This window comes from Bradysia coprophila, chromosome X (assembly GCF_014529535.1).
Source record: "Bradysia coprophila strain Holo2 chromosome X, BU_Bcop_v1, whole genome shotgun sequence".
Taxonomy (NCBI): domain Eukaryota; kingdom Metazoa; phylum Arthropoda; class Insecta; order Diptera; family Sciaridae; genus Bradysia; species Bradysia coprophila.
In genome coordinates this window covers 48319-73983 of record NC_050737.1, presented here as the reverse complement: position 1 = coordinate 73983, position 25665 = coordinate 48319, and the positions used below count along the sequence as shown (strand labels likewise).

At 38.1% G+C, this 25665-nt stretch overlaps 1 protein-coding gene across 6 annotated transcripts in view; it reads left to right on the top strand.

Moving 5' to 3' along the window:
• LOC119081069 (F-actin-monooxygenase Mical) overlaps positions 1-25379 on the top strand; it is a 54815-nt gene extending 29436 nt beyond the window's left edge. Inside the window, exons 2-21 of one of the 6 annotated variants that reach the window (XM_037189796.1) lie at positions 4069-5029; positions 5096-5847; positions 5911-6139; positions 6332-6518; positions 6616-6683; positions 6866-7114; positions 7549-8037; positions 8105-8474; positions 8544-8861; positions 8945-9060; positions 14906-15061; positions 15121-18813; positions 18943-18978; positions 21495-21630; positions 21695-21770; positions 21918-22040; positions 22116-22205; positions 22279-22379; positions 22692-22837; positions 24718-25379. In XM_037189796.1, the coding sequence (XP_037045691.1) occupies positions 4070-5029; positions 5096-5847; positions 5911-6139; positions 6332-6518; positions 6616-6683; positions 6866-7114; positions 7549-8037; positions 8105-8474; positions 8544-8861; positions 8945-9060; positions 14906-15061; positions 15121-18813; positions 18943-18978; positions 21495-21630; positions 21695-21770; positions 21918-22040; positions 22116-22205; positions 22279-22379; positions 22692-22837; positions 24718-24723 (8301 nt within the window). In that variant the 5' untranslated portion in view covers position 4069 and the 3' untranslated portion in view covers positions 24724-25379. Of the gene's footprint in view, positions 1-4068; positions 5030-5095; positions 5848-5910; positions 6140-6331; positions 6519-6615; positions 6684-6865; positions 7115-7548; positions 8038-8104; positions 8475-8543; positions 8862-8944; positions 9061-9261; positions 13336-14905; positions 15062-15120; positions 18814-18942; positions 18979-21494; positions 21631-21694; positions 21771-21917; positions 22041-22115; positions 22206-22278; positions 22380-22691; positions 22838-24717 lie in introns of those variants that run through there. The other 5 variants (XM_037189807.1, XM_037189817.1, XR_005088435.1 and 2 more) reach the window with 5 other exon arrangements.
• The last annotated feature ends 286 nt before the right edge of the window (positions 25380-25665 follow it).

Here is a 25665-nt window from a genome sequence, read left to right as displayed (position 1 = left end):
TTACCTAATTCAATTCAATGGAAACGACGACGACGGTGTCGGAATTAGTAATTTTTAAATTAGTGGAAATGAAACAACTTATTCCGTAGGATTGACCTACGAAAGCTGATCTCATTTCTTTTCTCCATACCATTCGGTTTTCTGCGAAATCAGTGACATTATATTGTGGGCTGTGTATAATCTGATTTAGAGTTTATTTTTACGTTTTATTTTTTTCAATTTTTTTTTTACAATTTATTAAAGAATTTCATTCAATCTATCATAAAGGCAGTCATCGTGTATGACGTTACGTTATTTGTTTCAGGGGGGAAATAGTTTTTCCAAATTGACGTTAAGTAGAGCAAAAACCAATCTGTTTTTGGTTTTTTGTTGTTGAAATATTATGCTTTTTTCACGTGTCTACCTGTTTTATATACATACATCATGGATTCATAACTGTGCTGTGCTGTATATATAATCCATTTTGGATTGTACCGATTAATAATTTATATTTCGTTATTATCAACCGCATGGACCATGCTCATAACTTCCATTTTTTATATCATTTTTTTTACGATTTAATGATTACATTTTTCACGGTATACACCACAAGACCTGGTATACAATTTTTTGTTGTTAAATGAAATTAGTGAAATTAAACAACATTTACACGAGCAAATAAAGGTAGACGGTAATGCGCAATTATCTTTAAACATCGACCAACCGACGAAGGAAAAAAAACTTATTCTTTCGGTAATTTTTAGTTTAAAACCCTCAATCTAAAACATACTCAGCCTCCCTCCGCATTACCATGTATATATACGCAATATCAGAGGAAAAAAAGAAAGAATTGCTGGCTTAAACGAACATCAACCACAAGCGACGTGATTGCAACCTGCGTCTTTTACCCAGTAAAAAAAAACGAAAAGTAAATATTCTCTGCTGTAAATAACAACTAACTTAAAGACGTCGATTGATACGCATACGGTATTTTTTATGCTCACTGCTCATAACTACGCCCTTTACCAAGCAAAAAATACGTAGAAATGGAACAGAAAAAATTGTTATGCTTTTGTAGGCTTTGATTTAATCACATAAAAATAAGAACACTGAATAGCATCAGCAATTACAATGTTCTCCTATAAAAATTACGTTATGTAAATACGCGCACTTGATTTCTGTGCACATTCTACTGCGAAAGTCGTGAATATTTAAAATATAAAATGCGATGATACGTTTGCTGTTGTGCTTTAATATATCGTTAAACCACATTTGTATATATAATGGAAGTGTGTGCCAAATTTTCTGCTCCGACTTCGTGAGTCAAATATTTTACCAAAATAAAAATATGTTTTTGTGCTGCATGAAGAGCAGTGTAGGGAATTAGAGGTTTCCAATTACACCTGACAATCCAACCTATACAATACTGACGTTATTGTGTGTGAGGTGACCGTATGTTCTAAATTACCTAAAATGAACTTGTTTCAAAATCGAAATATTTATCGCACCTCGATCCAACGCAACACACTAATTGACTTGAAATAGATCCAATCTCTGATTTTCTATCATTATTTTCAAATTGGCTGCTCACCAAAAAAAATTGTTTTTTTCGATTGTTTCATCGAATGGCCTGAAGCAACCAAAAAAAAAATGAGCAACAACAACTGAATGCATCTTAGAATTGCATAACTCGGCGAGCGAGAGAGAAAGAGAGTTCATTAAACTTTTAAAAGCACATTTTTTCGATTGACCAATCTGCATTTTATTGTTAATGAAATAATTTGGCAAGATTAAATTTACGTTTTTCTTCTTTCGTTTTTTGCATATAAACGAGAGTGAGAGTGACATTTTAAGTACAGTCATTAAATTTATGGTTGGCAATTAGTGCTTCCTTACCGTCTTGCGTCAGTAGGTGGAGGACAGAAAAAACATAAGAAAAAGAAATGGAACAGATCTCTTCCCTTCGCGCAGGAATTGACTTAAATTTTAGTTTTTTTTTTCTTACGCTTTTTCTTCAACTTTAATTCTTTAATACTCTTCCGCTTCTTAGTGAGAAACTCAATGTAATTGTGTGTCATCAGTGGTGAGGTTAAGAGGTTGGTTTCTTTCGGAATTTTTAACACAACTTTTGTTTGCGGTCTTCACGAATTCTTCTTTTGAAATCGGAATTCGAGTGGGATAAAAAGAAGCAATTCAGATATTTGCTCCAGTACAATTCACCAGCTAGTTCACACACTGCTTGTATCAGGGCCTATTTTAAGGAATTCTCAAATTTTTCCATCACTTTTCATGTCTTTGAGTTAACTGATTACTTCGGAATGAGATCTAACAGAAAACAAAATTTGGAAATTTTAAGAATTTTTGTGAAATTTGTGAAATTTTTGTGAAATTTTTGGAAATTAAATTCCTTAAAATAGGCCCTGGCGCTTGTATAATAAGAAATCCAAAAAAAAGCTACACAAAACACATGGCGCTTCCTAGCACCAGCTGGAGTAAAAACCTATATATTTCACCTTAATCTCATTATACAGCGAACGTCTTAGCTTCGGCTGATTTTCAGCTGGTTCACTCATCCCAGCAAAACTGCTTGTATATCTTTATATGATTTTACCACACGCGCATGTGTGTAAGTAACTATTCCGACCGCATAAACAAGTATAAGTACTTTGTTTGAGTGGAACCGACTGAAAAACAGCTGAGGCTATTCCTATCAAAATTTGACTGACGTCCACTGCATACTTTAAAATTCAGAATTTTATAGTTAGTCTGGCAACGTACTCTATTCGAAAAGCTCTGTCTGGGAACGTGTATCGAACAAAATGTTTTGTAATGTAGAAGTCACCTGTATCCAGCATATATACGTTTTATAGAAACAGTTGCTTATTGATTTGTTGAGGCCATTTCCATCATTTTTCCAATGGAAAACTTTTGGGTAAAATAAATTTTGATATTTTGACAAGGAAGGATTCGAATCTAAATTTTAAAATTTCACAAGATTTCATTTTTATAAAAGAGTTTTTTATATATCGATGGGATGGTTGTATACACAGTAAAATATATGAAGACAATGACGGTAAAAGGCACTATAATAGCATGTTCCATCCAACATCAAAATCAATCAATCAAAATACCGAATTTACTCCAATGTAAATAGAAATATGCAAATGCTTGGGCTGAATTCTACAATATTGCATGACCAATCCTAAATTCACAATCAATCGATACAAATTTCTTGGAAATATTTTTTTTTTTCAATGGCATAGACGCTTCAACAACCGAGTGCTCCCATATCTCATTTTACCATCATATCTATCCGCATCGAAATGATCATTTTCCTCGATCGCATTTCCATGTTGTGTATAAATTACTCTAATTAATATATTTCTATGCGGCGTTGCGATCCATAAAAGTTTATTGACATTGACAATATTCGAGTAATAATAATTGTCGCATGTAAAAAATTAACTGTTCGCTTGATGGATGGCACGGTATTGTAAACAATTTCGATCGTTTATCTCCATCTCCATACGACTATACGGTTGGCATTTTTTTTCAATATATTTTTATTTATGAAATCGTTATAACTCTGTATAATGTGTGGCTGTAACCACAATTTGTCGAAAATAATTAGTACCGCTCGTCTACAAAGAGATCTGCAGAAAATATTATTTATATTCATAAAATTGAATGTAACTCTTGTAGATGTGCGACTAGAATTCTGTTATATTGAATTGGATATACATATAATATTTCGATCGGGGGAGGAGATATTACGTTCTTTGTTTCTCGCCTTTTTATTTATTTATTCTGAAATGGATGATTTAGTGAGCGGATCATGAAAAAAAAGAATTCCGAAAACTTTCACGTTTTCACGAATTTTGTATGCCGCCCAAATATGTCTGTGATGTAAATTGGTGGTACCTTTACGTGCTCTGAAGGAAACCGCCTCAGTATAGAGCGAACGTAGTTGAAAATCATTTTTGCCTGTCATAAATTCTGTACATGGTGTCATTGATCTACTTGTCTAAAACGTACAACGAATATATTTACCAAAGAATCACAACAATTTTTTTCCTTTTATTCTTCCAGCATGAATCGACCGCAACAACCACCACCACTTACAATGGCAGAAAATGAAGCGGCCGCACTGGCTGCCGAAATGTTCGATCACTTCAGTTCGGCCACAACAATGCGACAAATACTGGGCCTCTATCGGAACATGTGCGATACGATCGGACTGCGTCCGGGGCCGTTAAACGAATTCTATCCGAAATTGAAATCGAAAATAAAGAGTTGGAAGGCACAGGCGTTATGGAAGAAATTCGATGCACGTGCACTGCATCGTGTGTACAATAAGGGAACAGCGTGTAATGGTACTAGAGTATTGGTGATTGGTGCGGGTCCTTGCGGATTGCGAACAGCCATCGAAGCCCAACTGCTGGGTGCCAAAGTTGTTTTAGTAGAGAAACGAGATCGAATATCACGAAATAATGTTTTACATTTATGGCCATTCCTGATAACGGATTTGAGAAATCTGGGTGCAAAGAAATTTTATGGGAAATTTTGTGCTGGTTCTATCGACCATATTTCGATTAGACAGTTGCAGTGTATACTGCTGAAAGTAGCTTTATTGTTAGGTGTCGAAGTGCACGAGGGTGTTTCCTTTGAGAACACCATCGAACCAAAGGATGGGTGCGGTTGGCGGGCACAGGTCTCGCCCGAAGATCATGCCGTGTCACATTACGAATTCGATGTACTGATTGGTGCTGATGGTAAACGAAATACGTTGGAGGGTTTTAAGCGTAAGGAATTTCGTGGCAAATTGGCTATTGCCATAACCGCAAACTTTATCAATAAGAAAACGGAAGCCGAAGCAAAAGCGGAAGAAATCAGTGGCGTAGCTTTTATTTTTAACCAATCATTCTTCAAAGAATTGTATCAAACGACTGGGATTGATTTAGAGAATATTGTTTACTATAAGGACGAGACTCACTACTTTGTAATGACAGCAAAGAAGCATAGTCTTATCGATAAAGGAGTAATTGTGCAGGTATGTTTGGGAAGTAGTCGAAATGTTGCTCTGGACTGTTGGAAATTCATTTTTTGTTTGTTGCAGGACTTTTCCGATCCTGCTGAACTTCTATCCGCTGTCAATGTCAATACCGAACGACTGTTGGACTACGCTAAAGAAGCAGCTGAATTTTCAACAAAATATCAAATGCCAAACCTCGAATTTGCCGTAAATCATTACGGTAAACCGGATGTGGCCATGTTCGATTTCACCTCAATGTTTGCGTCGGAGATCTCCTGCCGTGTAACGGTTCGGAAAAACTATCGACTACTTCAATGTCTGGTCGGCGACAGTTTATTGGAACCGTTTTGGCCAACGGGTTCTGGCTGTGCACGAGGATTTCTCTCCAGCATGGACGCCGGATATGCAATAAAATTGTGGAACAATCAACGAAATAGTATTCTTGCCGTGTTGGCACAACGCGAGAGTATCTATCGGCTACTCGCTCAAACCACACCCGAAAATTTGCACAGAGACATTGGTTCATACACTTTAGATCCGGCGACGCGTTATCCGAATTTGAATCGTTCAGCCGTTACCGTTCATCAGGTCAAACATTTATTGAACACTGACGATCCGGCGCTGCTCGAACAAACTTTCATGGATAGCAATGCATTACAATTGGTGCCCGATCAACCGATGCGACGCAAACGCAGAACTGGCGATACCGTTCCGCTATCGACCGTGCTACTGCGATGGATACGTGCCCAGCTAAATTCACATGATTTCATTCAGAATTTAACTGACGTGTCCGAATGCTTTACCAATGGTCAAGTGCTTTGTGCACTAATCAATCGGTAAGAGATTTTCTTTGGACCTTCTCCATTCAGCTCAGTTGTTTGATTATATCCGTGTTTCAGTTACCGTCCGGATCTAGTCGATCTAGCTTCACTAAGGGATTGCAGCGTGAAGGAATGCAATGAGTTGGCGTTCAAGATTATTGAAGTTGAGCTACGCATACCGCCAGTGATGACGGCAGCTGATTCGTTAACACTGGAAAATGTTGATCCAAAATTGTGGTTAACCTATTTGGAGCAGATTTGTGAGGTGTTCAGAGGCGAAATACCTCATGTTAAACATCCGAAATTGGTGAGACACTGTGCAAACTCTAAATACACAAATATAGAAAGAGTGGAAGCTTATAATAAATCCGATCGTGATGTGATGAACGCCTTTGGTTCCACTCTTTCTCCCTTTGTTTCTTTAAATCTGAAAAATGCTGAGCTTCCAATAACTTCAAGCGAGTGCGAAACTAATTCAAATGTTTTTGTTGGTTCATAGGATTTCGCAGAATTGAAAGAAAAGCAGCAAGGAAACAAAGTTCCTGACTTTTCACGCTTATTGAAGTTTACATCTAGAAAAGTCAAATCACCATCGGAAGATGTCGATATGGCTGGTAATACAAGAAGTGCTATCGATGATGACAGAGGTAGAAGGTCGAGAAAATTGCTTCCAGAAAGTTCTGCAGGTAAATATTTGTCGCAAACAATGAACGACCTACGTCGTTACGAGAAAAAAACATTTATATTTCGTGCTTCATGACGCCAAATTTGTCCTTCCAACAGGGCTTCTGAACGAATCAACTTCTCGACGGGCCAAGAAGAGGAGAAGCCATGAAAAATTCGGAAATGTGGTAAGTAAAGGAATCACTTGAGTGATCACCGAGTCTGTGATACTTATACTTGTCCGATCATTTGATGATATTTTTGTTAATTCAAATGAAATTTCAATTCTCACCCCTCATCAAACACTTCGACATCTATTCCAAACGAAAAATTTACATAAAAAACCGACACTTAAACCAAATGACATTAGGAAGAACGAATGAAACGACTTCAAGAGATTGAAGCGAATCGTAACGATCGACAGAACAAGCGGCGCTTGCAACGTGCTCAACAGACGCAAAATTTCTATAAAAGTTTGCACATGTTGCAAGCGAACACATTGCTGCGCGAAAGCGACAGTTCTAGTCCGTTTGAAGATTACTCGATTTTTTTGTATCGTCAATCGGCGCCCGAGTTCAACGATCGAGTGAAAGAGCTGGAGCGAAAGCTATTGTATCCAGTAAGAGAAAAACGTTTTGGCTGATTGGATGTGTACAGCTTTTGATCGTGATTGTGGCGAGTCTGTTTGAAATCGAATAATTTGACTAACATTGACGTGTTGACATCTTTTTCTAACCATTAATCGAATAGCACAGTCTTAGCAAAATAAAATAGTTGCAGCTCCATCAATCCACTAGCTTGGACCGACAAATTGTAAATGTTTATGACAAAGTTGAATCTGATGCTCACCTGCAGAGCTTAGTTGTTACAAATAACCAAAAAGCTTTACTAAATAACTCCCATCGACCGTTTTTGTTTTTGCCATTTTAATTCACGAAAGTAACTGTTCCATTCCCGAAAGCCGAACAAAAGTTTCGTTTGTTGTGACTGTTGTTTTCGTAGCTTAGATTTTAGTTGCGACAGAAAAGTAATTCGTTTGAATATTTCCAACAGGATCGCGAACGAGGTATCGCTTCGGCATCACTGCGCAACACCGGTCCCGACGATCAATTCAACGATCGCATTAAATCAATGGAAAAGCAAATAGCGGCCAAAACTGGTGCCGCCACCGACAAGAAGCCGAAAGACCTGTTACGTGCCATCGGTAAAATCGAATCGAACGATTGGAATATTCGAGAAATCGAAAAGAAAATCGAACAATCCAAGAAAACGGAAGTGGGCAAGAGCAGGGAAAAGGTGCCAAAGTGGAGCAAGGAACAGTTCTTGCAACGGCAAAATAAAATGGCCCGTCCGTTGGATGCGGATGCGGTGGATGAGAAATTCAAGGAGATTGATCAAACGATTAAGAATTTGGACAAGCAGTTGAAGGAAGGCACGGTATTGGAGCGCGGTGAAAGAGGCAATAACAAGGTGGCATCGATTGCGGGTAGTTTCAAGAAGAAGGAGAACACTCAACCGGAAGACAAGGGCATCCAAAAATCGGTAAGCTTCGACAGTTTCAGTTTGATATTATTCCCGGCCATTATCAACGATTGATCTCAAATTTCAGAACTCAAAATCCGCCTTGGTATTCAACACTCCAGCTGTATCTGAAATTTGTCATTTTTGCAAGCAAAAAGTCTATTTAATGGAAAAGATTACAGCTGAAGGACTTGTGTTGCATAGAGCTTGCCTAAAGTGTCATCATTGCCATACTAGTTTACGACTCGGTGGCTATGCATTCGATCGGGACAATCCTCAAGGACTTTTCTATTGTACACAACATTACCGCCTTCCTGCCAAAGTAATGCGACCAATACCGAAGAAATCTCTGTCCCGTCAAAAAATCAGAAACGAAACCGATTCCAGTTCAAAAATCGAAACGACACCCGAAAGAATTCGACTAGAGGGCATTGCCAATTTGGACCTTCTGAACCGAGGTTTGTTGTGCATTCAAACCGATCAACTGAAACCCATTTCCAATCAATTCTTTTAACATAAAATCTCAGGTCAAACGCCGGAACGAATCGAATTCGAAAATGCAACTGCAATGTCTGACGGCGAACCGTCGCTGGAGAATATCATCGATGAAAATGAGTGGACGGATCGTAATTTCGGTTCGGGTACGGATGAATCATCGGAAATTTACAGTTCGGATTCGGAATCGGATTCGGATCTCGACAACTACGAAGAGGCAATGGAGTCACCACTGGGTGCACAGACTCTTCAGTTGGCCACCGATTGGATTGGCAAACAAAGGTATTCTTCGAACCAGTATAGCGACGATGACGATAGCGATGATGACGAGTTCTACGATTCGAGTGAAGGTAGGTTCGAGATTAAATTGTGTGTGGGACGAGAGATTGTGTAGAAGCGATGAATTTATGATGTGAGCGTAATATCATTTCAGATGATGAAGCAGATAGCCAGACAGAGGGAGAAGAATTGGAAAAGGCTCGCGAAATTCGCATGCAAGAAGTCAAATTGAAGCCACTTCCTTACCTAGCAACCGACACCGAAACTGAGGTGAGAAACTGCTTTCAAACTCTCTTGTTTTATTGTGTGACGTATCCCGTCATTGACGAAGCACACCGCTCTGTTCAAATTATTAAAATTCCAATTTCTTTTCATTTTATTTTTCACAAATCAAATCATCGATTCGAATCCGAATTGTCGATAATTAAAATGACCAAAAAACCACAAACGAACAATAAACTCGCGGTTTAGGTGGTGTCCGTTGATCCATCACTTCATCAACCGATCACTAAAACCGAAATCAAAATTATCGATAACAATTTAGACCATCAATTATCAGCTGACATCGATAAGCTGAACGAAAGTCTTTACAAGATAAACAATTTCATAAAATTGACCAAAGAGATTGACGAACTGAAGAAGGAAAATCTGGTGAAAAATGACATCAAACGAAAGTTAAGCTTAAAAGAACAATGGCTGAAGAACAGCCAAGACAGTGGACTAAATGCATTTGGTAGCACCAAATCGGTAAACTTCTTGGGCTCGAATTCGGATCGACTATCGAATCAATGTAGTTCCAAAGCGATGAGTGTCTCCAATTTAGATCTCGTTAAATCGTCCCCGTTAATGGATCGTCGGAAATTGTATGTCGCCCCGACCGGTTCCATTCAAAACTTGAAATCAATGGGCAATAGTCTGTCGTTGGACAGTTCGCATAGAGAAGATCCAATCGGCGAATTGGGTTTTCTGAACAATTTAGACATAACCGACAATGAAATTGAGATTTTGTCACAAGATCCCGAGTTCAAGTATGTCAGTCCGCAAGAACGTTTAAAGACCAACAACGACAAATTGGCCAAGTCTTTGAAGAAAATTGAGTCGAAAAATTTCTCCGACACTCGAAACCATATTAAGTCTCAAATAAATGCGCCTAAAGTGTCCACAACAGCACGTGATTTAAGTAAATTCTTCCCAAAAAAAGAAGAAAAGGCCGCCTCGGCCAACGTCAATAAAAATCAGAAGGAATTGAAAGACGTTAATCTGGCAAAATACTTTGCTCCCAGTCCCGTTCAAGAGTTGAAAAGTCTTCCATCGCCATGTCTCACACCCAAATCTAATCAGTCGCCTAGCCTTACTCCTCGATCAGGTCCGTCACCCAACTTAACACCTAGCACCGGTCTGTCGCCTGTTATGCCCCGTCGTAATTCGAATGTAGAAAGCAAAACTGTTGACCTGAAACAGGCCCTATTACGCGAATCTGTGGAAAATAAACTGAAACCAAGCAAAACCAAATCCTTCGACATGTACAACCAGCAAATGGATGGTGCTGTCGATTTGAAGAAGCCATCGAAACGTGAGTTGGAGAAAGCGCGAACAATCGACGTCATCGAAGTAATGTCGAAGAAGAAAAAAGATGATTCGCCGCCGGAAGAAGTTGATTTAAGTAATTTTGAAAGGTTGGTTGACGATCCGGTGTTCATTGAACGATCGCCGAGCAGGGAATATAACCAATTGTTCGAGAATGAAACACTAGACGAGGACCTCAATGAAATGTTTGAGGAATTCGCTGCAAAAGTGGTTCCCAAGCCGGTCGAAGTGAAGGTGGTTAAAAAGCCGATAAAGAAAAAAAGTCCGCCGAAAGTGGCTGAAGTCAAAGAAACTAATTTAACTTACAGCAAACCGGCGCCAAAATGGTGTAAGAAAGAAGTGGTAGATCATAATGACGTGCAAGCGATGTGCCTTGCTAAATTTTCTGACAAACTGATGAACGAGATTATGCAGTTGGAAGAACAAATCGGTGAAAAGGTCACCAACGCGAGTTCCAGAAAATCTTTATCGACTGACCGAGTCACTGAAGAGAAAGTCAAAAAACCAAATACCAAGAAGGTCGTTAAAAAGGTGGTGAAAACCGTAAACGGAGAACCAAAAGTGGCGAAGAAAGTTGTCAAAAAGATTGACAAGATTGCCGAAGATATCGTCAAGAGTGATTCATCATCTAAATCGACAGCGACAGCGAAACCGAAATTGGTTAAGAAGGAGAAAAGTAAAGAGGACATTTTGTTTGATGAAGTTTGTGCTTCCAATTCAGTTATGGATGACATCAATTTGTTAGAAAGAACGATTTATAGTGTACCATCCGTCGAACGATTGCGTCCGAAAGAGGAAGTTATGCACAATACACAAGCGGCTCTACCGAACAACCAAAATAATTTGCCGTCCATTACTGCAATGAAACCGCTAACGAATTCTGTTCATCAACTTCCAACATCTGCTAAGGTAGCACCAGCCAAGCCGGTTCGGCGTAACAAGAGCATGTCGTCTAGTAATTCTCCGGATATTTCGCCACGTAAAAATACTCTTCTCGGGTCGGTAACAAAGTTCTATCAAACGATTAAAAATGCTGCTACATCCTCGTCGTCATCATCATCATCCCCAACCAAAGAAGCTATACAATCAATAAGTGTGAATCCAGCGGTACCAAGTCAAAAGGGTGTTGATGTGCCGGATGGAAGAAATGGTACATCAGATAATTCATCAAATACTTACGATGCGTCGGCAAGTCCAACGGACACAATCGCACCGAAGCCTAGTACTAAGATTTTGTTCCGATACAAGCCCATTACGGTTGTACGATACGCCACACCTCCTTCGATAAAAAAACCTATTATCCAGCAACATAGAGCACCGGAAAATGCAGTACTCACTGGCCCAATCAACAATGGTGTTGAGGTAAATCGTCACAAGGTGCTAGAACGGCAACTTGCTGTCGATAACTTGAACCACAATGGCTACGATGTTACAGATTCTCCCAAAACCAATCACAAAAATGCATCACCATCTATCAAACATGATTCAGAGTTTAAGTTTGAAGCTCCAACAAATCATCGTCATTCTAATCACGAAGAGAAATTCAGCTCGATGGAGAATATCGAACAACCAAAGCGATACTCATCAAACTACGAAGACGCCGTTTCATCTCATTATGACAATCTAACCTCGGCCCGACACCAGTCACCTGTCAAACCGGAAAAACCGCCTCGGAAATTATCGGAACGTGACCGAGAAACGAATCGCTTAATCGAACGCAGCCAAATGATCCACAATCGCAAGGAAGAGTTCATGAATGCCAAACTAAGTGGTAGCAATCCGTATATGAAAAAGGTGATCGACGACGAGCGCCACGAAGGTGGCTACGGTTTCTCCCGCAGTCGTGACGAATTGAGTACGGACAACTATTATCCGAAAAGTCGCGATGAACCGAAACTCAGGGACGAGTTGAGAAAAGATGTGATTTATGGGCGAGGTCGTGACGAGCATGCGATTGATAGAAGTTACGCCTACGGAAACGGTGCAAACAGTCATACGTATGGAAGTGGAACAAGTGGATTGAACAGTCAAACATATGGCAGTGGCGGAAGTGGATTGAACAGTCAAACATATGGCAGTGGCGGTAGTGGATTAAACAGCCAAACATACGGCAGTGGAGGAACTGGATTGAATAGCCACTTATATGGAAGTGGAATGAATAGTCACGGTTATGGAAGTGCCTCGAATTTGCATTATCCAACTTCATACGGCAGTTCTACGTTGACTCGACCGTTACCGAAAAAGAATTCGATCACAACAGCAATACCTTCCAATAATTCGAGATCATTTACGAATACTCCATCCACCACATCCAAATATGGACTTGGAATATTTCATAAAAAGCCAGCAACTCATAGCTCATCTAGTAGCAAGGATAACTGTACAATTTCTTAGGGAACGTGTGGTGTGACTTTATATAATGTTTTATATTCATTAGACTTTAACTGTTAGATAGGATGTAGTAGACGTTGGCGTACAATTTAATGTTAACAATTTATTTAGGGAAAACAGTTTTTGTAGAAAAAAAATATTCGGTTCCATTGTCCAAGGTAAGGTAGGAGCACAATGAAAATGAAAAATTTCGTCTATATACAGTATACTGTTCAATGTAATGACAGCAGGCAACGCAATATATTCTCTTATGTCTACTGCTCAACGAAATATTTTATTGCTAATATGAGAACACAGAACTGCGCGCTGCATTCATTGTTACTCTGTAACCAAACAAAACCAATGCAAAAGTAAAATATCTTTTCGACTCTGAATAAAATCGAATCTTGTCGACGAAAGCTCAATTTCTGAAAGAAAATTTAGAATTAAACAAAGAAAATTTCGTTGAACCAATTCTTGACCGTATTGGATCATCTCGCCCAAAATCGTCGAATAAAATATATCGAAAATCTCCAAGCAACTTTGAGCGACTAAAAATTTGATTCGAAACGGTACGATCTACAGAAGGTAATACTCGTTTGGTGTGAAGTTCTGTTTGAATTTATTTTTTATTTTATTTTTTTAGTTTATTTTGTTTATACATTTTCGTTGTTTGAAATAACCCAATATCAATCAAATCGCAACAGAAACAAGAAGAAAAGAAAAACCGACACACTTGACTTTAATTAATGGTTTCGATTACACGACCGGAAAATTCATATTTTGTCATTTTTGTCGTCTTGTATTTATTTCCCATTTCTAATTTGATTAATTATTTATTTTTTTGTTACGTTTATTGTGTTGTGTCTGTATACAAAATAATTTGCTAGCAGTAGTTATTTTGTGAAGAAAAAACCAATTATTAAAAACAAAAGAGCCAAAGGGTATACCTTTATTTGGATCGTACCTGTCAAACTAATTCATTTTAATTTTATTTTACTATTGTGACCACTAAAAACTGTGAGTGTTATTTGTTCTCGCTAATATTCGCATGAGCAGCTTATTCAGTTAACTACTGTGCTTACATACTTAGGCTACTCGGCATTATACCAATTTTATCAATCGACGATTAAATTATTCACAAGTCAGGGCTATGACGAATACGTATGTCTGTGGTGTACGTGCACCCTAGTTCGACACCGGGATTTTTTTTTATTGGAAACTACTTTTCCCTATTTTTACAATTTCCTCATGTTTTTCCATATCTTTCCAAAGACTTTTTCCCAAAAATGTTTTCCCAAAAAAAGTTGTTTTCCCAAAAATAGTCCTTGGTTCAACAGGATCCATATAACTCTACACATTGAGAGTAAAACCTAAGTTCTATGGAAGCCGCATAGCTTCTGTGCTTTGGAAAGCTTTGAGCTTGTTTGGATTTCATTGGAAAAGTGGAAGACTTCCGTGGAATGCAAAAGTCAAAGCTCTCGAAAACACTTCAAAAGCAGATACTTAAATGCGATACGTTATTTTTGCTTAACACTGCTGTTAAGTTGGATACGTACTAGTTTAATACGTATGCTTGACGCGACACATAAACTCTTTTTATCAAAATTTTTCGAAATAAAATCCTGTCGTTTGTTAATGGTAGAGCTACCGAAAATCGACAAACCTAATGTTTTACCCACAAGACTCTACATTTGAAAAGTTGAAATTTAAAATGAATGAGGGATCTATCATCACAACAAACTATACACGAGAACTTACTGAAAATGTTGACGCGAAGTGGGTTTGACCCTTTAGGAATATTATCAAAATCACAATTACTGATGACGGACAGAAATAGAGTCGGCTACCCACAAGGATGTTTATCATTTTCGTATCCTCAAAATATTTCTTTTCCAGTTGTTTGCGATGAAGATTGGTAGCATTTGGTAACCTAATGTCAAGGAACTTTAGGATGTAGAAACTCAGGTTCTGTCACTTCAGAATTCAAATTTTTGTTTAAATTTCAACTTTCCCGTAAAAAAAGGATTTCTTAAATATCTATCTTCGCGTTGCCACTATACCTTAAGAAACAGCAACTAAAAATATGTATTGTTCACACTCGCTCCTCACGCCCCGTCATGCCATTTACAAATCTCAATGTTTCATATTTTTCCAGATTCAAAGCGACTCCGAATCCTCATCGCCGATTGTTGAACTGAATTCTGCAACCGAAATATCAACAGACTCCGAATTCGAACAAGATCCAGTTAAATTTCCGCCGCCAAATATCGTTATTGATGACACCCATCTGAGGAAGCCAACCAAAGTTCAGGTAAATTTTGCTGACGAAATGGAAAAACTTAATTCCGCCACGTCCATCTCTTTATCCAGATCAAACAAACGACAATTGAGAATGGCATAAAACGTCCATCCCCAACAACTACCTCAACGAAACCGTCATTTGCTCAGCACAAACGCGACTTGGAGCAGCAAAATGAATTTAAACCGCTTGTACAAGTCGATCCATCCGTACTATCGTCTAGTCGTATGCCACTTCGGAATCCCCGTCCTGGTGACTATTTATTGAATAAAACCGCCAGCACCGAAGGAATTGCATCTAAGAGAAGCTTGGAATTGAAGAAACGTTATCTGCTAGGTGAATCCATATCCGGTGGCATCATGAAATCGGACTCAACGTCCGTATTGGATTCGAAATTTAAGAATTTCCATTCCAACATTTCCGAATGTCAAAAGTTGTTGAATCCGTCGACGGATTCGGTGATGCAAAGTTTTATCAAAAATACAACGCCAGCCAAATCGCCGTTGGTCGGTAGCAAAGAGATGGATGAAAAGAATTCTGATGAGAAGGAGAATGTCTACGGGAAATTTGTGATAGATAAAAATGAAATCAACAAAACGGACATTGTGTCCAATTCGGATGCATTGAAGATATCCGATTTGACGGAAACCATCAACACAACATTAGTCGATAATAAAATACGCGAAATGTCCCCGAAAATCGAAATCATTGATCTAGTGACGCCGGAAAAGGTGGAACCAATTATTGATCTCAGTCGCATTGAGCTGTCCGAGAAAATGGTCAAACGAAATCAGAAATTCATCAACGAATTGGATGTGAACGACGACGAGATTGAGGTGATTGATTTAACTGGCGACAGTCCGGCCAAAGATCGTGCCCCCGATGATGAAGCAACAAAAGACATTGACGTGCCAGCGCCAATCATCGAAGTTAAATCCGAATCATTGGCTGAAAAAAGCAAGTCGGCCATCGATTCAATGCTAAGCCAAAGCAATGATTCTAAGAAAAGCCGTCCGGTTGAGGATGAAGCACGACCGCGTAGCCCCGCTCAAGAAACATCGATCAGAGTTCCGAATATTCCGTGGAGTGCTAAAAAGATGAATTCCGATTTAGAATCGGACAGCTTGTCATCGAGTACGTCCAGCAGTGTCGATGATATTCCACATTTTATTTTGGACTCAACAACTAGTCCAGACACTCAACCGGGTGATCTGCCACGATTAGAAGTACGCGACACATCTGGTGAACTGATGCAGATTGACAGTCTGATGATAATCGACGGAAAGTATGTTGGTGATCCCGAGGATCTGAAACACATGAAAATGCCGGATGGCACAAGAGTGACGGAACAATTGACTGGTGAAGTGAAATGTGATAAAGTGGTTCTGGAGAAGAAGATCCCGCGGTACGAGTCTTTCAGTCATCGGAAACCTGATTTAAAATTCGATACAAAGAATGAGAACAAGATTGACACACTGAAAAACATTCCGTTGGTGCTACCGGCTGTCGAAGCAAACGCATCTACCACAGAGAAAATTGTAAAGCCGTCAGTGTTGCACTTATCGGATACCATGTCGTTGAACAAAGATTTGGACGACATGGACAAAACTCCAACGGCAGCTACGTATGCAGAATCCACAAAATCAGATTCAGAAACTGAATTTACGGGACAAGTACTTACCGAAACGGAATTATCCGATTGGACCGCAGATGATGCTGTGTCCGAGAACTTCGTTGATATTGAATTCGTTCTGAATTCCAACAAGGGAACGATCAAACGAAAAAAATCGAAGAAGAAGCTGTCTAGTCATAAAACGCATATTACCGAGACAGAGACACCAAAAATATGTCCCATCGTCAACAAGGAACTTGATTTCGAAGGAATTGAATTCATGGACACAGGATCAGAAGACAGTTGTCTGGAGACGTACTCAGCGACGAATAAGGCAATGTTGAAGAATCGGGGTTACGTTCAATTTGTTGAGAATAATTCGATCAAAGGAGCATCAAGCTATAAAAGTGATGCCGGTTACGGCAGCTCTCCGAAGGAGTCATTCGAATCTAAATCCTTCAAAACTCCCAATTCTTTGGAGATTCACGAGGCAGTCAACAAAGAAGTGGCTGGCATCGATTATATCGAACAAGGAGCTTGTGTATTAGCGAATGACATCGATCTAAAAACACCCATGAACGAAGTTCCGCCAATGTTCAACGTTAAAAAGCCATTCGATATGCCAGCAGACAGTTTAAATGACATCGACGATGACAGTCTGTTAATGATTGCCTCTCAGGGTACAACAACAGAAGATAGTGATGCCTTGACTGTAGTTACGAGTCCTGTTGATTCAACCCCGAAAAATGTGGACACTCCGAATTCGGACCGAAGGGATATGTTTAACGAAAGTAGCCCACCCAAGGAAAACAATTCATATGACACAACAACATCCAAAGAATCCAGAACACCGACACGTAAACAATCATTGGAGGAATCGGGTACACCGAATCGTCGTAAAGATTCCGATGAGTGTACGTACGAGGAATATGTGCGGAAACTTCAAATGAAAATTAGCCAAATCAGTAATGCGCGTGATTCAATTGACATTCGGAAAACTAGAAGGAAATCGTCGAAGGGAGATAATAGCGGCAACGAACAGACGCAGCAATCCAATTCTGTGATAGATAGCAATAAGTCATTAAGTGTATTTGTAAATAAGCCCGCAGTGGATGCGACATCACCAATTACGGTAATGGAACGTTTGGAGGAGATCACTAAGGAGCGCACCAAGCAAAAAGATCTTATCCATGAACTGGTCATGGACAAGCTCCAGAGTAAAAAACAATTGAATGCCGAGAAGCGATTGAATCGAAGTCGTAACCGTTCGAGTATGTTTAGTCCGGGAAATTCGCCACAGGCTCCACCACACATTGGAACGGCATGCAGTAATGGACCCCATTTCCATATCGGACAAACAGAGCGACCGGATAAACTGGTGAACTCTTCCGATCGCTGGAACATTACCAAAACCCCATATTCAATTTCGAAACTGGACAGCGCGTCGACAACACGAAAGGATCGACCGTTCAGTGATGTTGTTGAAACACCAATCAAAGAACTTCCAAAAATATTGAAAACTCAATCGTTTTGTGTTTACTCAACGCCAAGTATTTATTCGATTAAAACCGATGGACCGAGCCAATATCTGGGCAATGGCAACGAGTTCACTACACCGGTACCGCCACCACGTCGTAAGATCGACGATACGGTAACGCAAACTGAAAAGCTGCGGCAAGATGCTCGAGCCAGAGCGAGACTCAAATCAAATCAGGATCTTGGCCTCAGTCCGGATGAGAAAATTCAACTGCTGCGCAAACGATTCAATCTGGATCACTTAGCTGATGAAATCACGAGGAACAAGTGCGATGATATGAAGATTCGTGAGCGGAAAATGATGACATCGAAGAGCGTAAACGATATATCGGAAACGACGAGTCAGGAGCATGTGAACGATCACAATTTCGGTTCATCGAAAACGCAGTACAAGCAGAACGATTTTACGTCCGATCCGAATTTGGCTGAAGAGGATGGTGGCCAGAAGCGAAGGCATCGTAACAAAGATCCGGAACGCAGAAAGAGTATCATTCGAGCCGTGTCTGATTTCTTCCATAAGAAGCGAGACAGTAAGGAAACATCACCGACCAATGGCAAAGAAAAGTCGGAAGGAATGTTTGGACGATTCAGGCTGTCACCCAAATCGAAGGCCAAGGTACGTTGCACGGTTTATTACGTGATGTCATTCAAAACTTTTATTTTCTTCCAACAACAATTCTCTTTTGTCTCTTGAATTGGGTGAACCTTTTTTTTACAAAATTTTCTTTCATTTTTTCAATTTCAGTCTTGCTTTGACGTTCGGAATTATTCGGGTTTTGGTGTAAGGACACTTAGTTTGTAGTTTGACTTTTTTTAGTTCGATTTTCGTGCCAGTTCTTTGCATGGTTTTTCTTTTGTTTCAAATTTTTTTCGGATGACTTTGCTGTGGTAGATTCTTTGGTAGTGCTCGAACACGGGTGTTAATTTTTTTGTAATGTTTAAGTGATGCATGTCGAGGATGTGGTACCGTCTCGGACTTATAGATTCTATCAGTGACGATCACATTCCAATGCTCGTCACTCAGCATTTGAATTAATTTTTTTGATAATCTAATGACGTACGGTCGGTACAAAAAATTTATTTTTTTATTATTATTCGTTCAATGAATGGTAGTGGCGCTATTTGCAAATTTTGTCTGATAAATCATTTTGCTTGGTATCACTTGCGTTGAAACTATAAAATCCTTTTTCGTCACGCTATGTATCATCTTATGAGTCAATTTGCCAAAACTTCGAACAACTTTAAAACAAGCCATCGGCGATTTTTGGAGGGTATACAGTAATTGAATCAGGGGACCCTCCTGAGTCATTTGCAAAAAAAAAAATCCTCGAAGTAATTATGTTTTCACGCCAGAAATCATGAAAAAATGGTTACTGCCAACTTCCGCTTCGGGAAATTTCGTTTAGGGCCTACAAAATTTGAAAAAAGTCAACTAATTCAATTTTGTCGTATAAAAATTCATCTGTACTTCGGGTGTCCAGTATGGCCAGTGCGGCACTGTATCAAGTGTTTACTAGCATATTACGATCATATTTTGTACGTTGGCCACTTACCGGAAGTCGTGGCGCGGTAGGTTTATGGTGTCATGTATAGTAGAGGTCACTACCTATCCAACGACACCCATATCTTCCAAGTCTATCATTGCAGTTTTTTTTAAACACTCTCCGAAAGTTAGAATTTTATACCCCTAAAATAGCTACTGCACCACATACACGAAAAATTTAGAAATCTTTTAAAGGCCAACACATGCGTCCTCAAAACCTCTGCCAACCACCATAATTTCAGATAAATGCATCACATATTGTTGGTGATATGCAACAAAAACTATTTTGGTCACCCTAGTGCAGACCATTTTTTCATGATTTCTGGCGTGAAAACATAATTACTTCGAGGATTTTTTTTGTTGCAAATGACTCAGGAGGGTCCCGTGATTCAATTACTGTATACCCTCCAAAATTCGCCGATGGCTAATTTTCCTGTTTCATACAACTTGTTCGAAGTTTTGGCAAAGTGACTCTTATGCAAGACTTGATTTGAGAATGTAAATAATGGAAGGTTTGTGAGTCTTCCCTGAAAAATTATCGCACCTTGGGTTGAGGCGAAGGACAAATATAAATAGGAAAATCCTTTTTCAGTGAAAAGAAATTTATTGGAAGAAAATTCTTCAAAATTTTAAGAAAGAAAATCATCAAATTCATAGAAAATCTTCAAGAAAATCTGCTAAATCTAGAAAATCCTTTAAAAGACTAAAGAGAAAAAATCCTTGATAGGAAAATTCTCAGAGAAAAATCCTTTGTCAACGAAATTTACAAATATCCGCCCCTTTGGGTTGAGCAGTAGATTTTTTGTGTCTGTACATTGTAATTAAGTCTCAACAATGCACAGACTAAATACAATTTTCTGCATCTCTTTTCGCTTAACAGTTTCTGACATGACTTTTTATTACGAATTTCAATTCTTAAATTCTTAAAAATCTTCAGAAATTACTAAGAAGTTCCTAAAAATCTTAAATTTAATAATTCAATTCCTAAAATTTTGAAAATTTCCTAAAATATCCTACAGTGGCAGTGAAAGTTCAGCATGAATTTGCTTTAGCTGTTTTTCAGCTATTCCAGACAAACCATCAAAACTGTTGTCTTCATACGGTTTTACAACTACTACGGGAGTGTGTCTAGCAACTTCGACCGTATAAACAGGTTTGATTGTATGTGTGGAAGTGGATCAGCTGAAAAACAGCTGAAGCAAATTTATGCTGAAATTTACCTGCAACCTGCCTCTAACTGTAGAACAATTTTAAAAAATTCCCAAAAATTGTTAAAATTTCCTGAAGAATCCATGAAAAAAATCCGAATAAACATTGAGTTTATTCAGTTGTAGGCCGTAGAACGCCAGATTTAAGAGTAAAAATGCATCTCATAGCTTCTCCGATCATCTGCGTAAGGCAAATATATCACCATGTTATCATTAAAAGGGTTTTAATTGTCCTCTAGTGTTTGATAGAAACTCTTAAAAAATTGGTCGGAGCCTGTCGTTTTTTTCATCTTTATCCATAAAGGAATACATGAAACAGTCGTTGGTATCATTATTCCAATCTTACTGATTGACAGCAACTGAGTCTTTACCCATGTCAACAAAAGAACGGTCCAACTATTTGCAGCTTTTCATGACATTATATTGCATCCGCTTGTGTTTTGTTGTATGAAATTTCCGTCGTTTACTTTTTATTGTCGCCTATTTAAATTGATGCTGAACCGGTGACAAAATTGCTTGTTTAATTTTTACCATCACTTTTGCTAGGACAAAGACGAACCAGCCACACAGCATGAACGCAGTAAATCGGAAGACTATTTAAAAATCGATCTAAATGCCAAACAATACGAAGAGGAAGCTCCACCAATACCGCCTCTACCGATCAATTATCAACGATCTGATGGTAAAATTTGTTTTTAACACGTAGGAGACGATGAATGAAGAAATGAATTGTAATCGGTTTTTAGATGAAAGCTGCTCTGCGAACGAAAGCCGCAAGTTGAAAGCGCATACAAAGGCATCGAGACAAGCGGAATTGAAGAGGTTTGACATTTTTGTTTCTTGTTCAAGGACAGATCTAAGTTTTTTTTATTTTTTCTTGTAAAGAGAGAGGAAGTTGAATTTCTCCTCCCTCCTCGCATCTACTCGTTTATGTCCGCTTATGAATAAATAAAAATTTTGTATTTTTAGACTTCGTATAGCACAGGAAATCCAGCGGGAGCAGGAAGAGATTGAAGTGAAACTCAAGGATTTAGAGGCACGTGGTGTACTATTAGAGAAAGCTTTGCGTGGCGAAGAGCAGAATCTGGAAGTGTAATGAGCTAACTTTTAATTGTCGAAAAGACTTTTGCTTTAAGTTGATTTTTTTCTCCCCATTCAATGAATCAGTGCCGACTACAATGGCATCAGTGTCGGAGCTAACGATGAGAAACTGCTCAAGGAACTGCTAGAAATATGGCGGAACATAACACAGTTGAAGTAGAATATTAGACGAGTCTTTTTGACGAGGTGAAGAGATTTTTTCATTGAAATTTTTTTATGTTTTTCTTAGGAAACGAGATGATGAGCTGGGAATCAGACAGCAAGAGCTGAAGTTGGAACACCGACACGCACAATTGAAAGAGCAGTTGAATACTCGACTATCTTGCAGTAGTGAGTGTGGTCTTTGTTTGCTTTTTGAATATAGATTTTACTTTGTAAGGATGCTTCCTGTTTGACATGTATACACTACCAGTCGAAAGGCTGTAGTTGTCCAAAATTAAAATCTTTTTTAAAAATTCGGTTGACATTGCTGCCAACTGTTTCTCCAAATAAATAATGTAATTGGTTCTCTTCCCTCCATAAACCATCCAAGAATTACCGTCCCAGCCTAAAATTATAATTTTGGTTTTTGTGCATCAATTGACCCGTCAACTGTGCTTGTTTTTCTTAATACCATCCATTCTCCGTTCTTTCGCTCCACAGAACTCGACAAAAGCTCTTCAGATGTTGCTGCCGAGGGTGCCATTCTGAATGAAATGCTGGAAATAGTAGCCAAACGAGCCGCTCTACGACCATCGGATACAATGCCGCATAGCAGCTCGCAAATGGTCGATGGTCTCGAATCAGATGTAAGTGAATGCTGTTATTCGCCTTTGATGTATAGACCCGTTAGTAAAGCTAGTTGGATACCGATTTTGATTCAGTTTATTGTCGTCTATGCGTGCATTTTATATTTCGCTTTGAGACTGAGCATGACGTGATATTAGTTTTGGTTTTTGCAATTTTTAGTTTTATGAGAGAAAGGCAATCGGAGAATGTGGTTGGCAGTGTTGCCAAAAAGCCTCTTCTAATTGAACCTTTTGTTGGAAGTAGAAAAGTAAATCAGTGATCATAGATTTGGACGGCTCGAAATAATAACAGCCTAACGTAACACAACCGTCTATATGGTTATAGTAAATTAGAGATGTAAACATTGATTTCGTTCTGACACACTATCAAAGTGCACTTTGTGCATTCATTGAACACTAGCAATAATATTCATGCGTTATAAGTACATCAGTCGATTCAAAATTGACTGTAGTGTGCTAATCGTAGGTGATTTTTCTGTCTTATCACAATTGGCACAATTTTTTACTTCCTCTGTTTGACACAAAATCTAAAATCTTTTACTTCATTTGTTGTAACATATTTTTGTTATAGATAGATCACAAGCTTGAGCTCGGGCTCATTTTTTGTCATTGTTTCGATAAACTGTGCCTATTCGTTCCTTAACATTGTCCATTCTCTGAAGTAGTCGACGGTTCATGTCTACTTGACTTGAAAATGGATTCTGATCCGAATTTCTCAGAATTTCGCAAAAGTGTACAGTTTCAGAATTCGAACACTGAATGTTGACTATGTTTTTACGATAAAGTTGCTAAATGACCGTATTGAGCTACGATGTGTAATGTGTAAGACGAAAATCGAGCATTTATTTTTAGGTTAGACACTTCCCATATTCATCATATAGCATAATGGCTTTAACTGACTTAAGCCTACATTAAAAGCCATTAAAAGCTTAATATCAAACCGCATCGGTTGTACATACACTGTACAACACAGGGCCTATTTTTGGGAAATTGATTTACTAAATTTGCTAAAATTTTCCGAAATTTGACAAAATTTGACTAAAGTTGCTAAAATTTGCCAGTAGCAAATTTGGCAAATTTCGGAAAATTTTGGAAAATTTTAGCAAATTATGGCAAATTATGTAAAATCGATTTCCGAAAAATAGGCCATGTACAACACGGTACAGTACAGTGATGCTCACCTAAAAGTACCTTCGTGTCTTCAAATCTCTTTTTTATTAGTCCACTTTGTTCCACACATTCACATGTGTATGAGTCGGAAGATCTGAATGTGTGAATGTGTGAAACAAAGTGGTAACATCGTGGCACTTTTAGGTGTTCATGACTGTAAAACAATGTTTGATTAAACAATATTCTGATCTTGAGTGTGGTTTTTGTGTCGAATTTAGTTTTATTGAATGTTTTCTATAATTTCTAACTGAATCAATAGAAAAATCTAACTTTGATTCTAACGATGGTGTCTAGAATATTCACAGTATTTTGTAAAACCAATAAATAATTCACCAAATTCACCATTTATATTATTATTATTCACCACGTACACTTATATGCACATTGAACTTATATTTTGTCATTTTTTAATTTCCATCGCACCAAACCTTTAATTTTAGTTGCACGTAGAAAATCGTTAATTTTTTGTTTGGAAAGATTTTGTAAATAAAGCTAAGGCTACACTTAATACACTTAGACTGGTTTTTTTGTTGTTTGTTGTTTGTAAAGCATGCTGTTTTACCCTCAGATTGAATGTATTCAACAAATGATTTGTTGCTGAATAAAATATGTTTGAAAATTAAATGTTTCAAGAACGAAAAGAAAAACAATACAAACGCCTAGTGTTTTTGTCTGTTGTTTTATTATCATTTTCTTCTTTTTTTCCATAGATTTGAACTCCCCGGAAAATGAGAGATAGAAAAAGGTCGATGAACGAACAAAAAGTAAAGCTTAAAAGTTTAAATTTTAAATGAAAACATAATAAATGCAGGGATCTTAATAATTTAATTATTTCTGGAAGAACAACGTCATCATCCTTCGAGTATTTTTCGAACATAGAAAAACGAATATGTTTTAGAGAGAAAAAGAGAGAGAGAGATAGAGAAGAAGAAGGAAAAGTCGCTTACAATAATAGTTAATCACCGAAATTATACTTAAATAAGTTAAAAATTGAAATAGACAACTTGTGATTAAATTTTGAGTTTAAGTAAAACAAATTGACAACCAAGGTGAGACAAAAAAAAATTATTTCAATTTGCTGGGATATTTATTGCCGGCAAAATTTAAGCTATTGTACAATTAATATCGAGATCATGGAATGAAAGTTTTTTTTTTAAATTAATTTGAAGAAAATAATCCACTTTTAATAACCGCATCTCAAACGGAAAACAAAATACTTTTAAATTTATTGCTTCATGCCAATGTGTTATAGAATATATTGAATGTAATGCATAATAATTAATATGATACCTTACCTTTACAACAACAAATTACTGTCACAATAAATAATGGAAAGGTTTATTATAAAAAAAAAAATTAAAAAAAGGAAGGCAAAAAAAAACCCTACTACCAAATCTAGATGAACAAAATATATTTTTAGTTTTAAAAGTTTAAAAATCGATTTTTTTCATTACTTGTGGTGTTGAGGACACAGGGTACACGGAAGACAATCGTTCAACAATATAAAAAAGCAATGCGTCAGCTAAACGGTGCACAATCGGCGTCCAGTTGGATTGATAAGGGATGTCTAGCGGGCCCTATTGTGAATCTTAAATCTGAAAAATACTGAAAACTCCAAAAATCTCTGAAAAAATTCTAAAAATCTTGTTCACAATTTT